We start from the raw sequence: 17976 nt of genomic DNA on the forward strand, positions 1-17976 counted from the left end.
CCCCCCCCCCCCCCCTTCCCCGTCTGTCTTTCTTTCTCTGTGTTTTTCTATTTATTTGGCCAAGAGGGACAGGCAGGCAGCTGCACCTGTTCAGACACAGCGGTCGGCATGCTCCAGGTATGGATAGGGAGCTGGTGAGGAGCGATGGAGAATGAATAGATGTGAAGAATGGAGGATGTTTGATATTTGGAGGGTCTTTATTACCAGATTGTCATGGAGCTTGTCAAAGCCACTGTATGAGGAGGACGAGGTGTACTCTTCGATTTGTAGCTTGCTTTGCTCTTCTGCTGTTACGAGGCAAAGAACTGTCTTAGAACGTTTCCTTTTCTGATCTGGCGAGCCTCTCTGTTTTACACGTGTTTTTTTAATATACATATATATATATATACTGTATATAAACAGTGTATTTTGATGGGGTTGAACGATAAATCCAATTTTGTGATTCCCTTATATTATAAATGACTGGGAATAGAACAACTCGTCACACCTAACTGGACAGTCCAGTGGTCATTAAACTGGTCGTACTGGAATAAACCAGGACACAGATATTAGAAGTGGGCCTACAGAAGAGAAACCTCCTTCACTGCTGCTTAAAACATAGTTTAAAGATAAAGGTGAAAAACAATTCATGTTATAGAATTTTGGTCTTATCATCCAGCCCGTGTATGTAACCCTTTATCATGAGTTAATTAAATCCCTGAACAATAGATTAATTTGATTAACATGTATACATTTTTGTTAATTGCTGTATGAGTGTCTCCACCCAATGAATGAATCTGCATTATTTTGCACCACTTTTGTGTTTTGAAATGATTTGTCTGTCCCTATGTATGTCTCCATTTACATCCAGAACTACAGCAACCATCTCTACTACACAGGGATGGTAAGAGCCTGAAGGCCATGCCAAAGGGGACAGAGGTTAGCACTTACAAGAAATACTGAGGAGAGTGTACAGTATGTGCTTGCTGCTGGGTGATCTGTAGGTAGGGTGAAACATGGGTGCAGGGGTATTAATTACCCAGTGCATCTCCTATTGGCATGGCCAAAACAAATTGGTAGGCAGTGATGCAGTACAACCACAGGGTGTCACTGTAAACAGACCTTTATGGAAACATCTACACTGTGCACAGTGTGAGCAATAAAGCAAAAATAAATTTTACATGATACCTCTGTCTGTCTTTAAACAGTGTTTGTTGCTAATCTTTCACAGTCTGTCCCCTGGTTCACAAAAACAAATGAAAACAAGACAGTAAAATTGTAATGGGAGAGTGAGAGTGCACACAGTAAAATCTGTCCATGAAAAGTCAAAAGGGTCTAATTCACCTGCTCAAGTGCCTGTCCTTAACACAGACTGTTGAAAAAGGCGGGTTACACTGATCCCCTCCAAAGTAAAGGTGATGAATGAACACAGACAGATGGGGGGGGGGGGATCAATGGTGAAAATTGTATTTACAACTACAAAATTCTGGTGCAAAGTAGACAAATCGCATTTAAAACGATGTTAAGTTAGAAATTGTAAACAAATGAATGAATAAATCTGATAAAATACCAAAAAAGTTAGAAAATGCCTGTATAACTTGTAATGGCATCAGTGGTTATAGATTGTAGTTTGAGATTATCCCTGATATGGGAGCAAATAATAGCTGTAATAAATTGAATTATGTAACCAATTAATTGTGAATATTCTAATAATGCCTGACTGAATTTATTGCAAACACCATCAATCTGAACCAGGATCCCTGGTAGCCTTGATGTTCAAGATGGAATATGTCATGACTCTTAATGACAGTTCAAGGAATCATTTTTCAGCAAATCCAGCAGTGTAATACCTCGGACTACTGTGACAAACTGTGTCTGTAAAGTTGTGTATATTCTCACGCACACTATAGATATCACCTTCCTGTGCTCCATCTTATATTAAACTGTTCTAGTGACAATATGCATAACCCGCCACAGAAAATATGGGTCACACTGCAGGAATTTACACTTGTAAGGCAATTTTTATTGCATATGAATGACACGGCCTAGCGTTGCAGCCCCATCGCTAACGTAATCTGACACGTAGCTTCCTAATGTCTGTACTTACAGCTGTCTACACACGGCTCTCTTTATTCACGTTGTATTTGCACTTGATGCTAGCACCCATTTTTCACTGTTCATTTGTCAAGTAGAAGAGAATACAAAATTTAGAGCGAAGCAGAGAAGTTTGTTTTAGGCCTTAATGCACTCACTTGATAAAGTGTCATAAAATGACACTTTATCAAACTGGACAACCTTTACCTGTTCCATTGCACTTCATCACTTGCTCTCATGTGGGAACAGTAAACCTGGAGCAGGTACTTCCTGCAGTTTAATCTGCCTTTCACGTTACTGAAACTACATCACTGTTTGGGTTTTTTGTTCTTCTAACCGCTCGCACACAACAAAAAACTAAGTTTTAATGCAGGCAAGAGTGCGGCGAGAAGATATGACACCACAACTTGCTGTCAACTGCTTCCAATTGTCTTTTTATCTGACTTCTAGTCACTGGCGTGCTTTAGAGCTCAGGTTAGCTTGTATGTGAGAGGGTTTTTATAATGCCACAACAACATACAGGTAGGTGTTTTATTTACAGGACAACAACATTTGGATATATCCTCTCGCTTTCTGGCTGCAGTGAATCATGCTGCAACACAGCCGAACTGGAGCAGAGCCACTTCTACTGGCATAGACAGGCGTGGTCAGTTCTCACTAGACAGCTTACTGGGAAGTTGCTCCGTGTACTGTCTGTTGAACTTGTACATGAAAGTAAACAAAAAACCCATGTGGACAACGTTGGTGGTGTGTGTTTGTGTTTCCTCTCAACACAGTTCAAGTATGCACATATGCGAGGTGAAACCATACACAAATACAAAGTAAAAGCAACATTTATAGCAGCAAACTGAGAACAGCTTTCAGGAGGAAAGAAATAAACGGAGCAAAGTGAGACACTGGGAAGCAAGGATAAGCCTCATTATTATGTATTTGCTAGTGAGTAATGTCTCCAGCACATGAAATGTACACTAAATTCTGTGTCCCGATCGCTGATCAAGTCCCTCAGTTCAATCCAACTCTCTTCAGGAGGATTGAAGACATCAACGACAACATGGCACTGTAATACTATGCTGTTTGAAACATTTCAACTCTCATCTTAACAAAAATGGATTAAGACAGATTCACAGCTCCACTTCATGTGAACCCAGTAGTAAATCTGAATTTCTTTGCAACTTGAGGAAAATGTGAACGGAGGACTTGGCTTGACTCAATTTATAAAACCAGATTTGCATTATCTGGACCGGAAGTGCAAATCAACCCCAGACATTTTATCTGGATTTTTTTTGTTGTCATGTCCCATCAAAGTTACATCACATTTAAGTGAACCCCCATCATGTGCAGAGGGACTTCAAGGGTAAATTCAACAACACCATCTTTTTGTACCACTTGACAGAGAATGCCCATATTTAATACACAGACACTCAAAGCATCTCTGCAACACACACCTGTTCACCCCTTTCTTCTGATCCCCGCTGGTCAACGGCACCCTCATATCAGCAACAAGAGAACAGCTATAACAATGGCTTTATGCCTAAGAAATTCTAAGCCATCTTGTGAAGTGTATTATGATGTGCTAAAAGAGGTGGACTGGGCATCTATGAGTTCCTACAGCTGTTGAAATGTCACCTAAGGGTTTTATTTAATAAAGTCCATAAAGAAATCCTCTAGATTCATCATTTTCTTTTCCGGCTCCAAACAATGCCGGTCTTTCTATTCTTGCCCCTTTGTTTTTCCTTTCAAGTTTCCAGTTATGTTCTTTCCCCTATCTCACGCAGTTGAGTTCAGGGGCACAACTCTGTACAACAAATGCAAAGGGAGTATGCCACTTGTACTTCTTAACTCTTTTCCATCTCATACTCTACATTTAATTCCACTCTGTTGCTTATTCGACCATTTGGGAACAGCTCACGTAAAAAAACAAAAACAAAGATCCACATCCATTATCTTCCGATTCCAACAATCCCGCCTTGAGGCTGGCCAGAGAGTCCTGTCAATCACGTTGAGAGAGCCAGTCAGTAGGTAGAGAGAGATGAGGCGGAGGGCTGCAGGGAGCCGGAGGAGTTTGAACGTCTCATGTGAGGGAGGAGGTAGGAGTCCGAGCACAGTTGGTGAACATCGAATCGGTCCTCCTTCCGGTAGGCCAGACAGCGCCGGATAAACGCCTGGAAGAAAAACATTAGGAAATGAGCTGCATGCTATGTGTGTGTGTGTATGTGTGTGTGTACTAATATCTACTTAGAAATTCTGTACCTTTTGTAAAATTTGTGGCAAACACTGTGCTTTAAACTGTTCTTTTTATAACAACCCATTAGGGATGATTCAGATGTTGCAGCATGTGATAATGTGTCATTGGATAGCCCACATAGTTTGAAAGCTCTGGAGGACATTAATACTTAAATCAAAGTAAAATTGCAACACACCAATGTCTCAGTTCAGTTATGCTTACACCAACTAGGGTTTGGCGGAACCATAGACTGTATATAAAGACGAACGACACATCTTCACTGAGCAAAAGTTAAACCAAAATATCCCGGAAACCTGCATTGCGCAGTATCAAAGTCCCGCCCATTCACCTGCCAGACCAACCGCGAGTCGATTACAGCTGTCAATCATGACGTTTCACCCTGTCTTTATAGCATCAAACAATTTAACAAACATCAGCTTGATCAGCTACCTAAAATTACAGGAACTTATGGTAAAATGTATTTAGATTTATAGTTTGTTCCATCTGCTAACATGGAGGAGGCCAGATTTCTGACCTATACTGCAGCCTGCCACCAGGGGGCGAGTGAGATGTTTTGGCTTCACTAATCTAGTCTAAATGCACCATGCCCTGAAAAAACAAGCTTTTTGTTTATACTGAGGTTACCGTTTAATGTCCCTGGTTGTGTTTCAACATATTACGCAGGAAGACTGCTTTATTGCATTTTTGGATCGACAGGATTTTTGATATGTCAGGCATTCATTAAACTGGACCCAAAAACGGATGTTCCCAAGTTAAGCAATAAATGTTTCTTTATGGTTACAGTTAGAGAAATTGACCATATCAGGAAATGCTGTATAGAAAATTAAGGAAGACTGTAGACATAGTGTCAACTCAATCCTTTTATGCCAATAGTCTATTTGGTTTATTAGATTAAAATTGGAATATTGCATTTAATACAAACATAGCCGTCGTGCAATCTGAGAAAACTAGCAATGACAGTAGTCATGAGTTGAAATAACTGGAGGTACAGAACGTGTACAGTAAAACCAGCATACTGGTCGTAGTCTCAGTACACATGCAGTACACACGGATGTGTGTTACCTTGGCCTCTGTGCTAGCCTGTGGTTTGGCAGGGAACTGGACCTCTGTGGCTTTGAGGATGGTGTTTTCCTGGAGAATATCCTGCTGTGACTGGTTGTGACCAAACGGCTGGGAAAACAAAACACATAAAATCACCCACAATCCATTGTCTTTTACATTGCTTCAACTATTGTGACTGGAACCTGAACAACTAATTGACTAAGAAGAAATCTCTTATGTACAACATCTTTTTTTGTTTTCGCCACAATTTAAAGCACTGCCTCTGAGACTGGCCCTGAGTGGCCCAACATGGTCATTGCATCCATGTTGGACCACTGAAGGTAGATATGGTTTTGTACGAGTTCATCAGCCTTCTCCAAAGTGTAGCAGGTGATGTTTAGTGCTGTACCTTGCGTCCGTAGAGGCACTGGAAGAAGATCACTCCCACAGACCAGACGTCAACCTTGTTGGAGATTTTAGGTGGCTCCTTCCCCACTACAAAACACTCTGGAGGAAGATACCTGAGACACAGACACACACACACACAGATGCAATCACTGTCATACAATGTAGTATAGTTCATGAGTTCATACACATTTTGCAAATTTAGACTCCTAGACTTTATGATTATTTCATACCATGCAAGTGGTAGGTATTTAAACATACTATATGTAATATGTCTGCCGTTAGGGGTCTCTCTGAATCAAAACCCTTTTTGATGACGAAGATTATATGACGCCATTGACGGGCGGAAAAACAACACGCTTCGTGTCAATGCTTAAAATTACAGATTGCTCTGGGTTTAAACATTGTTGGAAACATTTGGGATAATGTTAGTACACATTAAAATAGTATTACATTAGGTTTAGTTGTTTTTAGACATGATGCAGAACTATTACATGCAATATCTATTACAGGTAATTCCCTTGAATATTACTTAAACAATCCACTGCTCATAGTAACGATCTAACAGTACAAGATTCTGCGATTTGCCACAAGAAAATGGTCAAGAATACAATAATGTTTGTTGAACCTTAAAGATTGACCCTAAAAAGGGCTTTAACCCACACTACTGTGTCATTCTGCAAGGGGTAATGGTGTAGAGCCTGAAGTTAACTTTTTCAACCACCTGCCACAGTCACTTTTTACCAGACAGTTTTTTTTGCCTCATCAAAATTGCTGTGTCTCTATGATCCTATCCTGTCCTATTCCTGGTAGCCTCCTTGCGGCCATCTCGCCATTATCACATGCTGTGGTAGGGGGGCCGCCTTGATAATCCAGCATAAAGGTACAATTTCCTATCCTGGGATGGGACACTTTCACATGGTTTGATAAAGTTATTTGATAAACTTACTGGACTTTAACTTATCATTGCACCTAAATTGCACCTGTGTACCCTGCTTACCGATAGCGCCTGAATCTCTCAATTCTCACTGGATACCTGCCAATGTGCCAGGCAGATTGACAGTGTTACCCGGCAATTGCAAAATTCACCAGCATTTGGCAGGTGGTCGGGTGTTAATTTCAGGCCCTGTTGGTGTGTGTGTGCGTCTTACCAGTAGGTGCCCGCTCCCTGTGATGTGAGGTCCATCCCGTCCACACCATAGTTATCGTCATCCATAATCTTTGATAGGCCAAAGTCTGTAATTTTGATTTCGCCGCACGCAGTACCATCCACCAATAAGATGTTACCTGTGCACCACACAAGACTGTGAGAGTCAGTACAGTGACTGTGACTCTGTGTGTTAGTGTGTGTGTGTTTGTGTGTGTGTGTGTGTGTGTGAGAGAGCAACAGAGTGATTGACACAAAATCAGGGTTAAATTCAGGAAAGGATTTGTTTTGACTACAGCAGCATCACTAACTGTACTGCACTGTTAACAAAGCAGTATTACAGTTTTCATCAGATTCCAGTTGTATACATTTAATGCCATTTAAGTTTTATCCAAAAACCTTTGGAGTGTGTGACCCACCAGGTTTGAGGTCGTAGTGGATGATGGGGGGTTTGATTTCGTTGAGGTAGCGCAGGGCGCTGACAATCTGCATGACAATGGAGCGTGCCTCCTTCTCCGACATCAGCTTGTTTTGCTTCAGGTAGAAGTCCAGGTCGTTGCCTTCGCAGAACTCCAGAACTGTACAGAACCTGGGAGAGCAGAGGACGAGATGGACACGCGGTTCCATACGGTTTAACAACATCTAATTCAACAACTGAATGTGACCAAATCAAGGTCAACAGCAACAACGCTGCCATTAATGTATTGATCATGAAGCAGAGAGCAACTGCTTATCCTGTTTCTTTTATAAGCTGGAAGGACTAATGGCTAAGAGGTGACATCCCCCCCCCCCCCTCCACATAGGAGGTCAGGGCTCAGAGTCAGAACTTTCTGCTACAGAGTAAGCCAGACTTAAGTCATGAGTGTGAGCTACTCAGTTCCCCAAGGAAAGCTTTACCAACATGGTACAATAAGAATTGGGCCTTCGCTCAACCTTTGTACTCCACATAGAGATGGGTTCATCTGTTATCCGGACAAATATCAGAACTATGGCTACCAGATTCTTTAACTCCCTTTTAGGTACGGGTGACTGAAGTTCACATGCTTAGTTAAAGGGTAACTACCTCTCTTTTCAACCTGTGTTTGTTTCTAAGGTACTGACAGAACAACACTCTTTGAAAATGGTCCAGTATTAACCCTCAGAGATCTATTGTTCATCTGTTTCTTTGTTCTCGCAAAACATCAACCCTGTTGTCTACAATCAAGATATGAACATCATTTTTTTCAGGACAAACTAGGCTATTAGAATATGTGTGCTGCAATGAATGTTAAAAATGGTTGTACGACCTTAAAGACAAATAAATTAAAACGGAACATGAATCTTACAAATATGTATTGATATCTCAAAGAGCAGTACAACCTAAGCCAATCTCCTCTAAAACACTTCTCATCTGTCTTGGGAGTCACACTGTGAAGAACAATATAACTAATACAGTCCAGTCAGAAAGTCCAGAAGCCAAAGGCCAATCATCAACATAATAATGTCCTATTTATTGATATTACACCCACGGCAATGCTACACAAGCATTTGTGTTGTCTAAAACAGATCTCCTATATGCAAAAATAAACATAAAATTTTAACTCATATGAAGCACAAACTATGTACATTTCTTCAAAAAAGGCCCAAATACATGCCAAATCTCAAAACAGTGAGCCATTCTCTGTAAAACAGTAGTTATCTATCTTTTATCTTTTATCACCTTAGACTAGTTTGACTTGGCGGATTGTTCTCTTTCCCACTCTAAACTCTTTGCTCTAGCTGTTGCCCGTAAAAGGCATATAGTGTGCCTTCACTTCTGTAAACAAACGAAATTGAAGGCACACAGATACAGAAAAGCCACAGAGCACAGAGCTAGTGGCAGAAATGAGCGAAAACGTGATGAATTATGGACATTAAGTGGATAAATCTTGGATGCAACAGTTTGGATTTAATGCTCACCGACCCCAAAAAAAACAAAAGTTCCAGCCTGGATAGAAAAACACCTGTAAAGGCTAGAAAGACCCCTAAGAGACCTCCGTGACTGCTAGCTTGTTAGCTTTAAGCTGCAACAAATCGGTAAGTTTCTGTGTTTTATGGTTATTAAATCATTGAATTATAAATCAGAAGTGCCGTTTTGATCGTGTACGATCCCTTTCAGTTCCATATTGCGTTGAAACTAGCCACGACCGACGTTAATAGCGCAATGGTCCAGCTTATATTTACCTTCACAAAAGTTTTGCCACTGACAGGCTCAGATACATATTTTAAGTGTTTGACAACATTAGGGAAAGGATTTCTAAAAGGAAATCAACCCTTCTTTTAAAGAGTAAGATCCTTTTTTCAAACATATAAACATCTTTTTATGTTTTGTGTTTGCTAAACCCACCAGACTCCACATAAAAACATTTTAGCATCGTGAAATACCATTCAATCAAAGTCGACAGAAACTAAATAACACTATGAAAGCTGTTATGGTTCATATTTCCACTTTCCAACCATCACAACTATAGTTTTGGTTGAAATTTACTGATTTACATGTGAAACTATGTTCGCGCTATACAGCACAATATGTAGCTCTATACACACTAAAAGTATTGCTTTTTTAAGGTGGGTTTAGCGCTAGCGACTTCAGAAACATTTCTGGTTCAGAAAGGTCTCAAAGAGCTTTTAAAAGGTCTATCTCTAAACAAATCCTTACCATAATGTTGTCACACACTTTATTTAATTAATCTGAGCCTGTCTGTGGCAAAACAAAGGTGTATAATTGTAAAGGTAAATACAACCCAGACAATTGCCCTTTTAACTTACAACGTAGCTTGTTTTACCGCTGCAAACTGCAGCAATCTTGCTTAATACTGGACCATTTTCAAAGATTGTTGTTCCCAACAGTCACACAAAAACATAGGAAAATAGTGTCCAGGTTGAAAAAAACAGTAGTTACCCTTTAACAAACTAACCTTCAAAAATAACTCCCATTGTACGGGCATGTTAATGCTGAATCATGCATTTTTCTGTGGATTGCTTTTACTATTTACTCTTTCCCAATCTGATAACACCCCTATCATGTAGGCGGTTATTTGTAGCAGCCACTGACGTAGAGCCTTCAGGCAGAATTCAAACAAATGAACATTGAATATTTACTGGGTAGGGATTTTTCTAAAGATTTGAAGCTTACTGATGTGCAACATGTTTATCCAAAACTGCTGTAAAATTGTTTTTTAACCATGTGCCGGGGGATCAACAATCCTCAGGATATGTCAAACCAGCAGGGCTGCAGCTGGCAGAGGTCGAAGGTGACTCACGTGTCAGTATCCAGGGAGAAATAGTCATATAGTTTGACTATTCTGGGATGGTCCAGCTGCTTGTGTATCCGGTACTCCCTGCAAGCATGCCTGGAAGGAAATAAATGTCAATGTAGTGTGTGTGTGCAACATTTTGCCTTTGTGTATCTGAAGATGTATTTGTGTATATGAGACCTACTTGTGGTAGTTCTCCTTTTTCTCCTCTCTCCAGTTCTTGTTGAGTTGGTGGATTTTAACAGCTGCGTATCGCTGCTCAAACAGGTCAAAAGCCTGAGTGTGAAAAGAAAATGCACACATTTTCTCCACTATTTTGCACAATAGGAAAAAAAAATATTCCAAGTACACAGACCTTACCTTATAGACTTCACTGAAGCCGCCCCTGCCCAGCAAGTGCAGCAGCAGGTACCTCTCATTCAGGGTAGGATGGTCTTTAAAACTGTGTGAGGAGGCACAATATGGTTTGTTTCGTGGTTGTTGTTTCTATCCGACGCTTGTCACTTTTTAAAGCACTTAGCAAAGATGATTGCAGATTTTGATTGCACTTCCATATTCTTACATCTACGTCTTTCAACTATAGAAGACATTTCTGTTATTTAAATAATTTTTTTTGAGAATGGAAAAAGATTATGATTTACATCTATTAGGCAGGTTTTTAGTCCCAGTCTTAACCATTATGCAACTTGACATTCTATGGTGCTGTATTTTGAATGAACTTACGCCGAGCTGTCCTCGTTGTTTATCCTCTTCAGCTCTCTGATATGGAGGTTCCTCACCCGCTCCAACCGCTCCAGCTCTGCCTGGATCTCGGCTTCCTCCTGCATAAATACATCATATGAGATCCTTTTTCCTGTGGAAGGATTCATGCCCCTTATACACATGTGTACAATCAAACAATTTAGGACTCCAGCATCATTTGAAACTGAATGCATGACCATCTTTGCATTGTTTTGATTAGAGTTTCAGTGTTTCAATGTACATTTTGGCCATTTCAATAGAAAATGCTTTATGGTCACAATATGTTGTTATGGATTACTTCATTTTGTGCTACTGACCTTCTTTAGATGTCCAAGGCGAAGCTTGAAGATCTCTTCCTGCTCATGGTACTCCGCGAGGGTCAGTCTGCCAAAACAGAAAGGAAATTTCATAAAACCCACTTTGTTGGGGACATTCACTTTGGGCTATAAGAGTGATGATTATTCAACTCAAAGTCATCTTGCAAGGATCTATTTAAGCCCCCGGTTGAAGAGGAATTGGGAAGAAAAGTGTATCTAAAAGCCTATGACGTATTGCTCCTAACAGTTTACAGTCAAAAATATAGAAATTGGACATTCTTTATGGTCCAGCATCCTTCATTTTTACATTGACAGTATGTAGCCATTTCAGTGTACTTACAGTTGGGGCAAGGAGGGCTTGAGGAAGGGGTCAGAGTCGTTGCCGTTGACCACCTTAGTTTTGCGCTGCTTGGGTTCAGAGGTGGAGGCCACCGAGAGGGACGGAGATGCAGGGTTTGGAGGCTTCCTCTTGGCCAGCAGCTTCCTCTGTCGCTCTATCTCCTCCCGCTGCTGGTTGATGCCCTCCTGTTGCCTGCACATAGAAGTGGACACAAAGGCTTAGGGAATGGGTCTTATGGGTAGTGCTGTAGCAGACAATAAACAGCATTTCATATGTTTTGCACCTGGCTGTGAAGTTAAGCATGCACAGAATATCCACTCAAAAACCACTGTATTTCTGACCTTGTAAAACGAGATAGAACGCAAATCTAAAAAGTAATATGAATTTGAAATGAAATGAAATTCATGTCATTGGATGGAACAATATGCTTGAGTTTGCCGTCTCTCACTTGATCAGGTTCTGGAATGCGTATCCGTCTGTCCACTGCTCGGTGTAGGATGCTCCGTGTCTGACAGTGGTGAAGTGACCGAGACGGAGACGGTCCTGCATGCTCTTCTCACGACATGACTGCTTTTCCTGGGTGCTCTGTTCACAAAAACAGGCAGACATTTGAAAAACAAAATGTGAAAAGTGACAAGCCCTCACCTATTACCTCTCTCAACCCAGACTAAATGTATGCTACAGTTTAGTTAGTTAAATACATATTTAGGAATATTTCAATATCACTGGATCACTTGACTTTATTGTGAAATGCTGCTTGTACACTAAATACCACCACTGTTACAGCTCTAAGCTCCAGCCCAAAATGGTGGCGACCTAGGGAAAAATATCTACCAACCCGCAAACTGAATTTTCCCCTAAGTACTTGTCCGAAGCAAAGCTGAAACACCACAGAATACCTTTTGTTAGAAAAGGTGTTTGCGTCCGTTGCATGTGTATGCACGCATGTTTCAAATAGTTTATGTCGCCAATACATTAGGTGTACAAACATGACAAAAGGGCGGAGCAATATGATGATTTACAGTATATTTTAAAATCAATATAAAAAAAGTCTATGAGATATATTTTTCTATACCGTTTCTATCGCAACGGCATATGGACGTTACGTCATCTGATCTTTACATGCCATTTTGCTATCATGGAGTACGAAGAATACAAAAACAGGCTTTACCATCTGGTAATTTCATGTAGACTATTTATGTATTGAATAACCAGAAAACAATGCTGCTGTTTTTTTCTTCAACCAAATGTACAATGGACACACAAAAGGGTGCATGCATACAGTTACCTTCTCTACAAGCAGTTTCTTGCTCATAGTGATGCACTTATTGAGCCTCTCCTTGTATTTCTCCAGGAGTTTTTGCTGTTCATCTATCTGTCTCCGCAGGTCACAGTTAGCCTGTAAATGAAAGACAGCAGGGACTGTATTACGTTTGGTTGTGTAGCTGTAAACATAATACAAACCTGACCTGATAAACTGTTGTACATTAGAACGTTGTCCTCTTATGCACTCTCCATCAAAACTCAGTTTATGGATGGTGGACTCACCCTGAGCAGGTCATCTATTCGCCCCTCTTTTTTTTCCAGGTCCAGACTCTTGTTGCTCTCTAGAGCAGCAAGCTTCAGGCCGGTTAACTCCGTCTAAAAGATTCAGACAGAGAGGTACCAGTCAGAGGTATATCAATAACTGTCCAGTGAAGTCTGTCATGTGAGTGTTTCATGTATGCTTCACATTACCTGGACACACTTGCTGGAGGAAGCTTTAGGATTGTGTTCCCCAAAACACAGACTTGTAGGAGAGGAGCTATTCTGCCGGACCTACAGACCAAGTGGTTATTTTTTAAATTTTGTAATAACACACAGAGACTCACATCCACCTCATGTGCAAATAACCCATATATTATACTTGTGTAAAGCATTCTACGGTTATTGAAATACTCACGATTGAGCCTGGGGCAGAGTGTGAGTTCTGTGGAGAGCGACGAGTCGAAGGGAGGCCTCTGACTGGACTGGAACCATTTCCACCCTGGAACTTAGCAGAGAACATGGGCAAACTTAAAAATCTGGTTCAAAAATAATAATGATCATACCATTTTGGGAATGACAGGAGTTGCTAGAATACTCACGTCAAAGTAGTCACTGATCTTGGGCCCACGTGTGGAAGTCTTCCCTACATAGAAAATTGAACAAAGATTTAATGCAGAAATGCATAGATGCCATTGCCTACATTATTCTAATTTCTTTCAGGTGTCAGTCATACCTTGACTACTCTCTGAATAGGTTTCAGCTTTCCTTTTCCTCCCTCTGGACGATTCAGAGTGCTTCTTCTCTGGGGTCTGTGATTCGATTTGAAATAAGAGAGAAAGAAAAGGCATAAATCCCTCGTGTTTTACCTAAGAAAGCTGGTTTGAGTGGTGGTGTTCAGCAGAAACAAAGAGTACATACTGAGTAGGCAGGGGAGCTACCTCTTTTCAAATCAGAGTTCTAGGGAAAAAAAGAGAAGGAGAGGTGGAGGTAGTGGGAAAGACAAAGACAAGTAGGCAGTAGGCTTGCCGCGGTAGAAGATGTTTCCAGTGTTACACGGTGGTCAAGAATACACCGATTACATTATTTGCCCACCACCCCCACCATTGTTTTGTTTTTATAGTACTAAAACCCATGTTGATTTTCGCATGTCAGCCCCCCACATTCATAAAAAAAAAAAACTAATTGTAAATCCTAAGCTTGTTGCGAATATTACTGCTCTGTATAGTGGCAGCAGCAGCAGCAAAGTGGTAACCAGGCTCTATTTTTGATATCAGTGTAATAAAGTAAGTAATCTTTAATTTCAATTTATATTGTCTGTTCTTCTCAAACTAAATTAAGAGTCACCCATGCCCATGTCTGTGTGTGTCTTACCTCTGACTCCTTGTCGCTAGATGAGCCCAGACTGCCATAGCTGTGGTTAGAGGACTCATTGGCCAGACACTGCAAAGAGTGAGAATTCAAACAAATAAGTGAACACATACAATTATGAAAATAGTCTCAACAGGTGTGTAGTGCTATCAAAGTTTTGTAACCTGATGAAATGTAAACAACAGTGAAACAAAGACTGGGTGCAGTTTGACACGTCTGATAGGAATCCAGATCTTCAGTTGTTAGGTGTGTCACTTGGCTCTTTTCCACTACATGCCCCTTTCCAGAAACGCTGCATCCTTTTTAAGGAAAGTAGGAACTTGAACATGCTTTTTAACCTGGGTGTGGTTTTTATTTCCTGCCTCCAAAAATCCCCTGTTGCTGAATAAGTACTTCCTGAGGGCCTAGGAACTATCATGGTGGAGTTAGTTACTTAAGTTAGTCACTGACAAACACAGGCCTCAAGACTGTTACAACTTGTGTACTGCATTCTTTCTGCTGCAAGCACTGGTTGTCGCTTCTACTGATATTAGAACTTGAAATTGGAGATTTTATGTTGTTGACATCTATACAATGCAGACAATTTTTTGAGTATTCAAGTGTTGCCTTGTGAGCAAACATTGTGACTAAAACCGCAACCAACTGTGTTTGTGTGTGGTGTGCGACGTATCTCAAAAAACAAGGCTTCGGCTTTTCTGTATTGTGGTTACCTTAGCACCTCCACTGGTGCTCCCAGTGCTGCCTCCTGTGTTGCCAGTGACAGCTCCTGTGAACCTGGCCTCCAGCAGCTCCTGTCTCCTGGGGTCCAGGCTGTGCAATTCCTCCATGGGGCCTGACATAAGGGGATCAACAGAGTAAGGTTAGACGCTTTCATCATTGTCATTACGAGCAAAACGGCAGTGACAAGTACAAGGAATTAGAGCTATTGAGCCCTGGACATTTTCTTTGTGACCAAATTACAAAAAAGGAATACAAATGGACAAAGAGAAGGAACAGAGGACAGTATCTGGGGGAGGATTAGAAAAAAATAGAGTGACTACAAGGTAAAAATAGAAAAATGGATTTGATTCAGGCAGCTGGGCAGTAGAGGTAGCTCTTTAAAAGATGCACTTTCATGCTACAATGGAAGATACTGCAGATGAGTGACACTGCATTTCCAACTTAAGCAGGAAGGTCATTCTCCCACAGGGAAGTCAGGAGGGAGAAGAGTCGAGGCCGGCCTGAGCGAGTCTCCCAGTTTGTCAGCACAAAAATCTTCAACTGGTCGAGCCTTTCTATTTTCTCTCAAGTTAGACCTTCACAGCCTCATTGCACGGTGTTAAACTAGTCTGAGATATTTAGGGATCCCAATTCGTCAGACGCCTTGCTGATAGAGCACAATACCAGCTGAGATAAGGACACTGGAAGTTTTCTTTCAAAGCCACATCTTTGTAAAATCTGCACAGGCAATGAGAAATACATGTTTTGCTTCCAGCTGTAATGTCGCTAATTCAAAAGCTCCATGTGTGCATCAATGCTACTAATGCTGTTGAGATAAGACACAGTTTTTGTGTCTTCCAAACTGCTTTTTTCATAGTTTTACATTTACATTTTCTTACGATATAACCATATTTGCAGATGTCAGAGTGGTAGACTGGGTCTTGTACTATGACAACTGGTTTCCAGGGAGAGACACACTGGTCCTCCGCTCCCCGCTGACTACTGCTGAAAGTGTTTGTTTCCTTAATGGACATTTCCTGGCTGTCATCTTTACATAGCTTCTGGCACAGGAGCTAGCCCTAAAAGGCATAATAGCCATTATGAAGCCCCTGAGCAGTGAAACAGAGAGCAGAGTACACAACAAGGCCTGTGTGAGGTTATCTAAGGACAGGGGAGATCTTACTTCATCCATATAGCTAGAGCTTCATATGACAGCATAATTTTGTAGGTTATGAAATCGGTATTTTACGTAAGATGTCTATGGTTGAAAATGAATTATTAAACGATTACCTCTGTACAGTAATTATAACGCATTTAGGGTTGTTGTTACCAACTTATTCACATCATCGCTGTCTAAATACTTCAACAACATATCATGTCCTGTAATTATTATACTAAGCTGGAAGAGTATAACTAATTGCTCTCACTTGTGATCACTGTTTTGTTTTGTCACATCATATTCAGCAATATCGGTTGAATAAAGTCTCAAACACAAAAACAAAAAAACAGATGCATCCAAACTGTCCAAAAGGGTAAAATCCAGGGCCTGCTCTCAAGTTTATAGCAGTGGGAGTATGCATTGCAATGCATTAATTGGATGCATGCATAGCTACGTTGTTTAATATCTAACTAGATGCTGTTGATAGGGGGGCATTTGCAAACTGCTACAAAAAAACGCTGTTATCGTATCAACAGCTACGAGTAACAATACATGATGTAAGCTTACATACAAAACAAGCTAGCGCTTCCTTTGTGCAAACATGATAGCTTGCTGCTACTTAGACTGGCCATCAACTGATCTGACAGCTGACGTTTGGCTTCCAATTCACGGCATCAGTGAACTTGACATCCATTTTTACTTCAACAAACGTTAGCTCGACACGGCCAAAATAATCCACTTCTCTTGGAAAGGACACACTTTAATGAGAATACGAGTCAGTCGTACACTTGGCGAGTTAATATACCTTCCTTGCTCTTTGCAGTCGCCGTTATATGTTGTTGAGAAATCGTTGGGGACGAGGAGAGCTGCGACCAAGATGGCGTCGCCTCCAAACTTCCACCACCACTTCCACTGTTACTTTGGACACTCATGAAGCCACTTTACCGCCGAGTGGAGCCAGCGTACACACTGCCGTTCGTGGAAATCCCAAACTTGCGTCCATCTATGACACCTGCTGTAGCCAAACAGGCCAGGAAACGTTGAGTCCTAGCGTTTTTGTGTTGCTAGACGTCTCGCATTTTACGACCCGTGCGGGTCCTGCGGAGGAGCGGCTTCTTTAGAGACTCGCTGAAACGGATCCAATGTAACCTTTGCATGATGACCGCCCCGCGCGCCTGTCAGCAGCATCCAGTTCGCGAACGGAGCTTGGATTCTACTAGGCGAGGCTATCGCGAGGCTGGCGCGCACCTAGCAGCGCGATGGGGGATGGCATGACACAGAAACAGACACTGATCTGGGATCATTTTAGCCTCCTTCAAACTAGCCATAGGTTGACGGTTAGGCACATTTCAGCGTCGACCTGAGAACAGCCTCTTGTTTTGGTGAATTCAACAAACACCCCGAAAAAAATGGCCGAAAGTTCTTGTCTGCTTGAGGAGAAAGACAGAAAACAGAAAAAACATGCGCGCGCATACACGTACGCACACGCGCGCGCACACACACACACGCGCACACACACTTTATATGTATAGCTTATGTATAGAGTATAATGTAGAACGTGTAACGTAAATGGATATGTAAAGCATAGCTACACGTGTATATGAGGGAGTAGATGTGCAAGTGGCGAGTGGGGGGGGGG

The 17976-nt window shown here is 41.3% G+C and overlaps 1 protein-coding gene across 4 annotated transcripts; it reads right to left on the reverse strand.

Annotated features, from left to right (window-relative positions):
- Nucleotides 1–2590: 2590 nt before the first annotated feature.
- Nucleotides 2591–17714, reverse strand: LOC117954886 (serine/threonine-protein kinase tousled-like 1-B). Of its 4 annotated transcripts, none has more exons than XM_034888991.1 (22): nt 17143–17713; nt 15190–15311; nt 14483–14551; nt 14030–14068; nt 13845–13920; nt 13711–13754; nt 13527–13610; nt 13322–13402; nt 13133–13225; nt 12873–12983; nt 12033–12169; nt 11585–11776; nt 11245–11311; nt 10910–11007; nt 10547–10628; nt 10371–10462; nt 10193–10282; nt 7331–7500; nt 6916–7051; nt 5769–5880; nt 5381–5488; nt 2591–4235 (listed from the first exon to the last, which is right to left on the reverse strand). In XM_034888991.1, exons 1-22 carry the CDS (start codon nt 17267–17269, stop codon nt 4086–4088), a joined length of 2280 nt encoding a protein of 759 aa, XP_034744882.1. In that variant the 5' UTR covers nt 17270–17713; the 3' UTR covers nt 2591–4085. The 4 variants fall into 4 exon arrangements, with proteins under 4 accessions (XP_034744882.1, XP_034744881.1, XP_034744884.1 ...); XM_034888990.1 differs by having other exon boundaries at nt 13527–13616; XM_034888993.1 differs by lacking the exon at nt 14030–14068 and having other exon boundaries at nt 17143–17714.
- Nucleotides 17715–17976: the final 262 nt, after the last annotated feature.

Source organism: Etheostoma cragini, chromosome 12, assembly GCF_013103735.1.
Source record: "Etheostoma cragini isolate CJK2018 chromosome 12, CSU_Ecrag_1.0, whole genome shotgun sequence".
Taxonomy (NCBI): domain Eukaryota; kingdom Metazoa; phylum Chordata; class Actinopteri; order Perciformes; family Percidae; genus Etheostoma; species Etheostoma cragini.